The sequence below is a fragment of the Cryptomeria japonica genome, chromosome 5, assembly GCF_030272615.1.
Source record: "Cryptomeria japonica chromosome 5, Sugi_1.0, whole genome shotgun sequence".
Lineage (NCBI taxonomy): Eukaryota > Viridiplantae > Streptophyta > Pinopsida > Cupressales > Cupressaceae > Cryptomeria > Cryptomeria japonica.
The window spans coordinates 930,756,385-930,767,522 of NC_081409.1; the positions used below are offsets into that span (position 1 = coordinate 930,756,385).

General features: G+C 37.7%; 1 protein-coding gene across 1 annotated transcript; it reads right to left on the reverse strand.

Moving 5' to 3' along the window:
- Positions 1-3,646: 3,646 nt before the first annotated feature.
- Positions 3,647-7,283, reverse strand: LOC131035748 (uncharacterized). Its single transcript, XM_057967487.2, has 2 exons — positions 6,891-7,283; positions 3,647-6,784 (listed from the first exon to the last, which is right to left on the reverse strand). The coding sequence occupies exon 2, from the start codon at positions 6,742-6,744 to the stop codon at positions 3,913-3,915; it is 2,832 nt and encodes a 943-aa protein (XP_057823470.2). The 5' UTR covers positions 6,745-6,784; positions 6,891-7,283; the 3' UTR covers positions 3,647-3,912.
- Positions 7,284-11,138: the final 3,855 nt, after the last annotated feature.

Below are 11,138 nucleotides of genomic sequence, written 5' to 3' on the forward strand. Positions count from 1 at the left end.
GAATGTTGGTGATGGTTATGCACCAAACTTGGATGGGTCACAGCTTTGCCGAATGACATCATGAGCTTATTTAACTGTTGGTCATTCAAGATGGGATCGGGTCTCTAGGGGTACTTGTGGATCATCTGCCCCTCCCTACTAATTTGGGAAATCTGGAAGGAGCAAAATCGGAGAATCTTCGAAGATAAAGAAATGTCAATTGTGTCTTTCCTGAACAAAGTTGAGGCAGCTATGTTATACAAACAAGATGAGTAAATTCACTAACTAGGATGGGAAAACGAGGTTCAAGTGGAATGGTCTATGCATTCCCCCATTCATCCGAGTAGGTGATTCTGAGACCATCAATGCAAGGAATCAAACAAAATGGCAGCCTCTGAAACATGGGTGGTATAAGCTCAACTTCGACGGAGATTCGTGAGGAAACCCGGGGCCCTCAAGTGTTGGATGCATCATCAGATTGTGGGATGGGGAGGTAGTTGGAAGATTGCCAATCCCCTTGGAAGAGGACACTAATAATGTGGCAGAACTGAATGCCTTAACCCAAGGGCTTCTATTCTGCAAAGACTTGAATACTGCCAGGATTGAGATCGAGGATGACTTGGCTTTGGCCATCAATGCAGTAAGGAAGAGTTCAACATCCAATTGGAGACTAAAGGGTTTGGTGGACAGGATCGCAAACCTCTTAAATCTCTTTGAAAAATATACGTTAAACCACGTGTATAGAGAGGTGAATATGAAAGCTGACATCATGTCCAACTGGGCGGTTGATGGGCAGGAAATATGGGTCAATTAGACCATCTATAGTAGGGGATTTTAAATTGTATACAGCCATCTCTTTCGTTGGATGGTGGCTATATTAATAACAGATATGACACTTAAGAGATGAAATGGACCTCAAACTTGAGAATTCTGACATTTCCCTTTTGGGTCCCTATACATTCATACTGAGAATAAATGGATAGGATGGATGATGAGGCTAGCATCCTCAAGAAATCACACGACCATGGATTGATAGTACCCACTTAACATTCGTCGACGGCTGTAGGTGTGTCCAACGAAGATTTTGGTACAAGATACATTTACTCCTACATTGTGGTAGAACCACCATGGCTCTTTGGTGGATTGGCACTGCGTTGGTGGCGTACGAAATCAATCCCATCAAACCTCGAAAGATAATCTTCGTTGTAATTCTGACATTTCCCTTTTACGTCCCTATACATTCATACTGAGAATAAATGGATAGGATGGATGATGAGGCTGGCATCCTCAAGAAATCGCACGACCATGGATTGATAGTACCCGCTTAACATTCGTCGACGGCTGTAGATGTGTCCAACGAAGATTTTGGTACAAGATACATTTACTCCTACATTGTGGTAGAACCATTGTGGCTTTTTCATGGATTGGCACTGAGTTGGTGGCATACAAAATCAATCCCATCAAACCTCGAAAGATAATCTTGCTTCCGGTGCTGAGACAGACTGAAGGTTGGTGTGGTTTCTCCCCCCGTGCGGACATCAATGCCCTTTGTCGTGCCAACATTGATGGCTTGATATTTGAGCCAACAAACCACTATAAGTATCACCCCAGCCAAAGCTTGGTTCAGTTTCAAACAACACCATGGAGACTCCAATTTGTCTACGTAGCAACAAAAGACAGATGTCCTTTTTGGGGTATATTTCTAATCAACGACTTCAGTCAATATGCTCTGCACTTAACTATGGAAGCCATTTGGATGGTTGTGGGCAAGGAGTTTTTTACCACTACTAATCGGCATAGGGTCAATACAGACATTTCTTCTTGATTCCTAATGTCACTACTCGACCTGGGGGAACCTAAGGTTCAGACTCTACTACTCCTACATCATCTTCAAATTCGAAGTACTAGTCGATGATATTGACATTGTTGTGGTTGCGGAGCCTAGATTTGGCATTCCTTGGCCAGATGATATTCCGAAATTGTTTGAGCCTGATGCAGTGGTGGCTCGCCAGCCTTTCATTCTTGGTCTAGATGCATAAAGCTTGGGGCAACACCAGAGGTAAGCAATGACAGGATGGGATTTCCTACAACGGGTGGAGGGGATTGACCATGATGATTCACCCTGGCTCGAGGAATTTGCCAAGGCGGTCAATTTCGAGGCCTTCTATGAAGATGGGTGAGCTTTGGTTATGATGCCTCTTCAGTTTGGTGCTTTGGTTGACACCCATGATTTGAACACGACAAGATATGTATGGTGTGTCTTGTTCAAGGACAGCCGATTATCTATATATTGCCTTGTTTTGGTGTATGTTCAGCTTCTGTTACAAAGTGTCTTAGATGCTATGGCCGTTCCTGATGGCTTCGGCCAAACACTTTGCAAAATTTTTGCCTTTTTTTGGCACCCAGTAGGGATAGGTAGGTTGTAATGGAGCTTCCTTTCTAGGTTTTTTTTCTTATGTGGCCAGACTGGCTCCCTGTAGATGTATATGGGTTTCTCTGGTGTATGCCCAAAGGCTCTGGGCAGTTGCAGACGATCGCAGTCATGTAAATATTCCTATATATTAGTAAAATTCTGCCTCGGCGCATTATACAGCAGAAAAAACAAAGGTAAGGTGTGTGTTTTCTCCTGACATCACTGAAATTCCCTGGCTCCAAATCATCCTCCAAGCTCATGCCAACAATTACTTTCAAGCTAGACCTATTAAAGAATTTTGATCCTCTGATTTAACATTTCTTAGCTTTTTAATATTTATCTTTCCTTGCTTGAATGGAGGGATATAGCTGCTCATAAAGCACATATGAAGGCCTTTAATATAAGGATTATACTTGTAAAAATTACATATCCTGAATTTCGTTTATTCCAAAAATAGAGCAAATTTCCATAGCACAAAATCAGCTAAGAGAAAATTAGCAATAACAGATAAACACAAACTTTACAGAAAGATAATTTGGCTAAGAGAATAAGTACATAAGCCAGTATGGTGCCATCCTATAATCATGTGTAGTACAAAATTGAAGCTTTGGACAGATTCTTTTGTTCAATGCAGTCCAAGAGATAATGTCTGATGGGTTTATGTCTGATTGTTTCTTTTGTACGGAGGCAGGTGCAGTATCTTTCCTGTAAACAGAAGATTATATCCCAGAATATTTTATATCATTACAAGATTAATATTACAATTTTGCTATTTATCATAATCCAGAAGTGAGTATATCTAGCTTTCAACAATTGTAACTGGAAAGGTAATAAAGCTATCAGTTTTAAGGAATTTTTGTCAGGGATCAATTGTTTTCTTTACTCATTCACAGCACGGGTATCAAATCAATACTGGGTACAATGTCAATGCTGAAACGGTACTGATTATACTGATCTCAATCCAAACCTGACCATCTATAGAAGGAATAGGCATTATAGTTTGATTGATGAGAAATATAAGGTTTGTCTGATTACTCAAGGTCTTCATACATTGGGTACGCCATATGTATGCTCATGGATAGCATTTGACATCAAGGAGACAGTAAATAGACAAAACCCAGGCAGTAGCATATACCCAAATCCATGGGGAGATACAGAAGACATTTTCAAAGTAATATCTAAGCACAAAGCATCTTATTGAATTTAGATTTCTAGTTTGCTTATGGTACATCACACAACATGGAAAACAAGAAATACTCAATAAATAACAGGATTCATTGATCTAGTATTATCATAATCTGCACTTGGCCTTCAATATTTTCTCCTCCTAGCACTGTTTATCCATTACCTGTCAAGTACAGAACTCTAAAACCCGTGGCTATTAAAATACATAAGACAACATTGTAGCATCTTATAATCATCTATTATAAAACCAAAGCACTTGGGAGTGATTCTTTTGTTTGACACAGTCCAGGAAAACGGTGTCTACTGGAGCCTTGAATAACTAAATAGAAAGATTTTTAATTCCTTTTCTTTTTCCTTCTGATTTTTTCACTGTAACTATCACTGTCACTTTCATCCTCCGAGTCAGATGCCCTCGGCCTTTTCTTTCTTCTTGTTTTTTCATACTCATTGTGATGCTTTGAATTATTTTTCTTTCTTGGTGACTCCTTACTGCTCTCACTGTCAGTTTCACTCTCAGAATCTGAGTCTGATGTATCAGAATCTGACGAACCTGATGAACTAGAAGAATCGTCATTAGAGTTAGATTCATCTGACTCAGGAATAGACTTTTGCTGCTGCATTATAAGCCTTGGCATATTCTTCAAATACTCACGTAAACTCTCAGTGATACCACCAAGACCGATAGAAGTAAAGAAATTGATAGCAAACCGTGAATTTTTGGGATTGTCCTTCGGAAAAATTGAATCAAAAGACTCCTGCATTGTTGGATCGTTCAACCTTTCATTAAGCAACAATATACCAAGCTGCTCTGCCAGCTCCTGGAAGAGAATCTTTATAAAAATACGGGAAGAGGAAGTAGTATCTTCCTCTGTCAGACGTATATAAGCAAGACAATGCCATGGAAGAGCATCTGTGCCAAGTAAGTGGGCAAAAAACTTTGCAACATTACGTAGTTTATTTGTTTCCAGTCTGTGTATCATAGAATACTGTTGTACAAAACACTTATCAAAAAATTCCTGATAAATTTTATTGATCATACAGAATCTTTGCCCAAGAAGACCATAATAACGAAGGTATGTTCTCTCTTGACTGCAGCATTCTAACAGCATGATGCATAATTCCATCTCTTGACCAGGTTCAAGCTTGATCTTTAGTAGCTTATGACCAGCTTCCTCAAAATCAACACTTGACATGATTGTCAAATAAATTGTGCGTCTTAAATTGACCAAGTTTGTCTCTGTCTCATCCTGTATTCTTAGTGCTTCCTCACCTTCCTCTTCATCATCATCATCATCATCTGAATCGTCACCTGAATCATTCTCCCCTTCTGCTTCATCTGAAGAAGCATCTCCAAGGATATCTTTCTTCAGTTTTTCATAGGTTGCCTCATGCTCTAAGAAATCAGGATCTAGCTTGAAAACATCCAAACCAGCTTCTTGATCAAGTTCATCTTCTAGGAAAACTTCATGTGTTAACTGATCTTCTTGCTCTACAAGGTCCAATTCTGGACGCACAGCTGGATGACCCTCGAACTTAGCTTTGCGAATTGCAAAAAGGCCTTCAATTAAAAACTGTACTCGTTTGTCAATTTCCCCCTCATGGAGAATACCTCTAAATCTTTCAAAAATCCCATAGAGACCTTTGGGTGAAAGGTCTTGCAACAAAGAACCACATTCTTTCACGAACCCAACAGCAACCTCTACACTATCATCTGTGGGGTTCTCTAGTAAAAGGGTGAGAAGTTCCAAGGCAATGATCTCATGTGCAACTTGTTGATTCACTAAATGAGCTATGAATTTGGCTGCTGCTATCAACATGTGCTTGTCATTGCGTTTGTATGCCCTCTTAAGCTGCAAAATAATTCTTCGCAAAAGCAGATTGCCAACTTCAGGAAATTTTGTATTTACCACAGCAACAAGCGCAGCAAAAACATCTGTAAATCCAGGGGATGCCATTTGGGATTTCATACAAGACCTACAAAATAGACCCCTTCCACGGATGAGATTCTCTGCAAACAACTCTGGAATGATGTTCTTGATGTTAGATGCATTTACCTTGTTTACTAACCCATTGATACTCTTCCGAAGGGCATCCCATGTCATGCGCTGGTATTCCACACTGCTCTTGTCTTGCACATCTTTCATCATTTGAGCCAGCTTAAATGGGGGAATGTAAACACCCCCACTTCTTCCAACACCCTTCTCAGCTCCTCTTACAGCACCTTCGACATTCCCATTCTGAGATGGAGCAGACACAACACCAGAAGTTTTCACTTCCACTGCCTCTCTGTCCCTCTTGTTTCCAGAAGCCCCTTTATCACTTAATTCGTGCTTATTTCTGTCACCTGTCTCCTTATGAGACCTTGATTTCTCATAACCATCTTTTTCTTCAAGCTTGTCTTTGTGGCGACCTCTGTCAATCTTGGGCTGAGAATTCTCTGTCGGCTTCTCAGATCTCCCCATTTCTCTATACCTGTCAGAATCTTCGTGTCTTCTCCTGTTTCTGTCCCTGTCCTTGTCCCTGTCCCTATCTTTACCCAGTTCATCCCTATGCTTGTGGCCATCAGCCTCTTTATCCCTAGATTTAGTTCTGCCCTCATTGTCATCAGGGAGTTCCAATTTACTGTCAGAATGTTTTTCATCCCTACTTCTGTGCAAGAGCTTCCGGTTGCTCTTTTCTTCTCCGGAATCAACAAACCTTTCTTTTTCTCGGGATTTTCCTTCATCTGATCGGTGCCATTTGCCGTTATCATTGTCGTTTCTGGAGCTTTTCTCCGAAACCCTATTAACGTCATTCGTTGGGTTTCTGTCGGAAATCCCATCATGATCGCTATCCACAGACAAACTTCTTCTACGAGCATGCCTTCCCTTATGTTCGCGGGTCCTGTCTCTGTCTCTGTCTCTGTCTCTATCTCTGTCTCTCCTGTCAGCATGGGATTTGCCATCGTCTGTTCGGTGCCTTGTGCCGCGATCCCTCTCGTTCCTGTGTTCCTCATGAGAAACCCTACCTCTAGTATGATCTCCCACATTAGGCGTATTTCTCCTGCCTGTTACATGCTTCTCATCCTCGCTATCATCTCGCTTTCTGTCTTCTTCCGACGAAATTTCGCCCTCTGAAAACTGTTTCTCAGATGACCGTATTTCACCATGTCTCTCACTGGTGCTCATATTTTAGATCTCAGTTTGAATGGCTAACTCAGATTCACGCCTAAAATAAATTTAAAAAAGCTTATTCTCTAAATTTTCAAGGGTTTTTGAAAGCAGATTCATTTTTTAAAATTGAAACAAACCAGAGAGGGATATTGTGGACTTACCTGGGCAAGAAGAGCCCTAATCGGACACTTTGAAGACCACTCGCTTTGAAACCCCTGCTGAACAACTGGGAACAATCAAAAATCTAATCTCAAAGACTAAATTCTTCTCTGTTAACTACTCCATAGCTGCTACGAAATATATGGAATCACACCCGTATTAGACCACAGCACACAGAAAAGAGAGGAATGAGCCTGAAAGAAATAGGACTGTGCCAAACAGTACAGTATTGACCGTGGTTCGATCGTTGTTTGCATACAGTCAGAATGCAGAGCGTTGAGGGGATTACTAGCATTATGAGTTTCAATATGGACATGAGATTTAATATCATCGAATGCCTTTTCATTTGCTGTATCTAAAGTTGTTCATGTTAACCATTATCATCCAATTCATAATTACTTTGATATAGCAAATAAAATTCATTTTGAGAGGCATTTTAAAGAATAAATAATGAAAAATTATTTAGTTAATTATTTTTAGTTCCTACCGACAGCAGGTAACTATCGCATCCGTTGGATGCAAAACTAATTTTTGGCTATCCAATCATATTAAAGAATTTTTCAGCTTTCTATTTTTTTTCAAATGTTTCAATAATAAAAATATTTAATAATTAACAGTAAATTATTTTCTTTAATTATTATTGGATGATGATGTTGATTTTTTTTTCAAAAAAGACTTTTTTTTTTCTATCCAATCAAATTACAGTATTTTTAGCTTTTTATGTTTCACAAATGTTTTGTTGAGAATGTTCCGAAAGGTACTTGAAACATAACCAAACCTGAAGCATACTAAATCTCTGGAAGGCTCCAATACAAATTGTCATTGCTTTGTTTTCCAATACAAATTGTCATTGCTTTGTTTTCCAATACAAATTGTCATTGCTTTGTTTGCAACCTTCTATTAGCAGGACTCCATGCTCGCTGGTGTCCTTTTTCTCTAGGAGGTGATGATAATCTCAACTTGGCAATTTGTTTTCCAGTTGAAGATCCCAAATCAAGTTTTCCTATTGAAGATCCCACACCAGGTGAGTCTTAATCTGCCCTTGATCCTTTTCAAAAGATGATGCTGCACACTATTTTGCACACTATTTTGGATGCAGTAAAATTCACTTATCATGCCACTTTCTCTATTTTGCACACTATTTTGGATGCAGTAAAATTCACTTATCATGCCACTTTCTCTGCTATTTTCAGATGCAATAACATGCTACTTTCTCTGTAATTTTTTGTCACTTAACATTTGATTTCCTTTGTTTCTTTGTATGTCCCTTTTATTTAGGAATTGAGCAAATTGGTGCTATTGAATTCACGTTCGGTGCTTACCTAGTTAAGCAGACAACATTGTCTGCTTGGACAAAGCTAGTACCGACTGTTGTGTTTGAATAAATTATAGTAACTAAATAAAATCTAAGGATAAATTAGCTTGAAATTTGAGCCGATTTGTCTTACTCACAGATAAGAGATGAAAATTTCTCAAAACACATCTTGCACCGCACCAATGATTGTAGTGAAAACCCTAAACACCGTAAAACATCGCATTCATCAGTACACGTTAATTGAAAACTATTTGTTTTCCCCTGTTTTCTTTGAGTTAGGTCGATTCCTGTTACTGCAACAGATGGCAAAGGGGACTCAAAGAGGCTAGTGAGAGGATTGACTGGTTATGCAGAGCCTGGTCATACAAAATTGATTTGTATTGGAGAAGGACAGGATGAGCTCGAGGTCGAATTACTATTCCCGAACCTACCAACCTCAATTTACAAATCCACAAATCAGATTAGTACTGTAAGATGAAATGTACTGTGAATACCAAAATACAAAAAGTTATGATTTAATGCAATGTAATGTGAATACCAAAATGCAACAAAAGTCAGCTATAGTGCAATGGAATGTGAATACCAAAACCTCCAAACCTCTTCAATAAATTCAAATAAGAATGTAATTAATAATAACTAATTGAAAGAAAACTAGAACATGTGAAATGCTAACCAAATATGCAAAATTAATATAGTTCCTCTCAATTCATCAAATCAAAGCCTCTCGCAAGCTAGTGATGAACAAAGGCAACGCAGATGCAAATGGTGTGTTTTTAGAAATTGCACATTATTGATGAGTGTCTCACGGGTCATGTCATCAATAAGGGTTCCTAAGAACTAACTGAATTCACAAACAAAAGACGTAAGTATTTTCCAGGTTTTCCCCTCTTTCCAAAACAAATAATCCAAGTAAAACACACATTCAACCAGAAACTACAGGACACGTGAGGATTTTCTAGGTTTTTGCTTCTTTCCGAATAAAATTAAAAATTAATCAAGAAAACCACACATTCAACCAGAAATTACAAGACATGTGAGAATTTTCTAGGTTTTTGCAAAAAAAATCAAGCAACACGCATCTAAAAGCAGGAATTACAGAACGAGGATTTTCCAGGTTTTTCTTCAAACAAATCAAATTAACGCGGTATAAAACCATAAAAGACAACAAAAATGAGTTTTTCCTATATTTTTGCTTATTTCCCAAATAATCAAATCGATGTAAAGCGCGTGTGAAACCAATAAATACAAAATGTACACTCTTTACAGAAATTGTTTGAGTTCTATGCTTTGAACAAAGATTAAAAACTAGGGTTTATGAATAAAAATGAGACACCTTGGATTTCTTTCTTCTTCTTCTAGCGAATTGCTTTCAGTCGTGGTGTTGCAGATCCCTACTCCTTGTTGATCGTTACAGAATTATGCGGAGCGAGCAAAATAAAAAAACCGATTGTGATATATTTGTTTGGAAAAACCTCAACACAATTGACAAAATAGGACCAGGCATGCGGAAGACTAAGTGGTTGAGTAAAGGATGAGAGTCAAACTTCAATCCTTGAGCTCGTGAAAAGACTTTGTATTTACAGAGTAATGTAGACAATAAAAGAGTGGAACTTCAGGGGCAAAATTGGTAATGATGTTAGTCCACAATTGGGAAGGGGGAGAATATGGAAACATCGCCATTGATAAAACTTTCAAGCTTGAAAATTATGTTCCACTCATCAATGGGAAAGAACATTATGTTGTGAATGGTGTTTCCTTCATGCACTGTGGCACAACAATCAAGCTTTTAAATCACGTCAACATTGGTGAGACTACAGATCTTGTAGATAGCATTCTTAATAGCCCAGGTAATAGATCTCCTTATCTGGGGACTGCTATGATATCTAGAGACTACAGATCTTTCATTCAGATTGTATTCCATAATAATGAGGACACAGACACAATCCAATCATGTGGCTTTTGGATGAATACTCCTTCTTTGTAGTAGGGTAAGTTACCAATTCGAGTTGAGAGATGCTCCAGCCAATTTTTAGCCTTCGCAAAGATCCTCTAGACACAATGTTTCTAAAAGTCTCCCTCCAAGGCTAATAAAACCTAATGCACAGAAAGCTTTCGCCACCTGTTCTTTTTGACACTATCTGATAAGCATGCAAGAAAAATGTCATTCAGTAAAGAGTACACGTGGAATTTGAAAGTAAAGAGTGTAAGCTAGCCAATCTATGCATTACTTGAAATGAAAGAAATTATTGTAGTGTACACATTTTTACTATTAATTTTTTTAAATAAATGTTTCTATTTTTTAAATAATTAGTGTATACATTTTTTATTATTTTTATTTATTTTTTAAATAATTTTTTCAATAATGTTATAATTTCTTAATTATGGATTATAGAATCTTTCTTTAATCTTTCAAATATGAATTATAGAATTCTTTTTTTCCTCAAGTTCAAACTGTAATAGATTATATTTTTGAATAAGAACATTACATTCTAATTTCAATCCAGTCCATAACTATAAATTTTAACAGTTGAAATATCAATGAAGGAATGTACAAATGATTGAAGAAGCCAACACAACAGACTTTGAATTTATTAGTTGGTTGGCATGTCTACGGGGACTAGAAATAGTAAGTTTCCATTTGGATTATAAAAAAACTTGTATTTTTTACACAATGTTCTAATGTTTTTGTAGTATTTTTTTATATGGTCTATAAAGAAATACTATTAAAGTGCATACATTAGATTTTATTTTGTCAAAATCTGTATAATTTTTTTGTATTGTCTTCATTAATTTTTACTTGGGTTAAACATTGTGTCTTCCTTTATATTTATCATGCCACCTAGTTTAAACTCATATGTTAGCTAACTTTATGAATTTTTGTTGGTATGTCATTGATTTTGACTTTGGTGATAGTATAATTTTTTCACGTATGTTA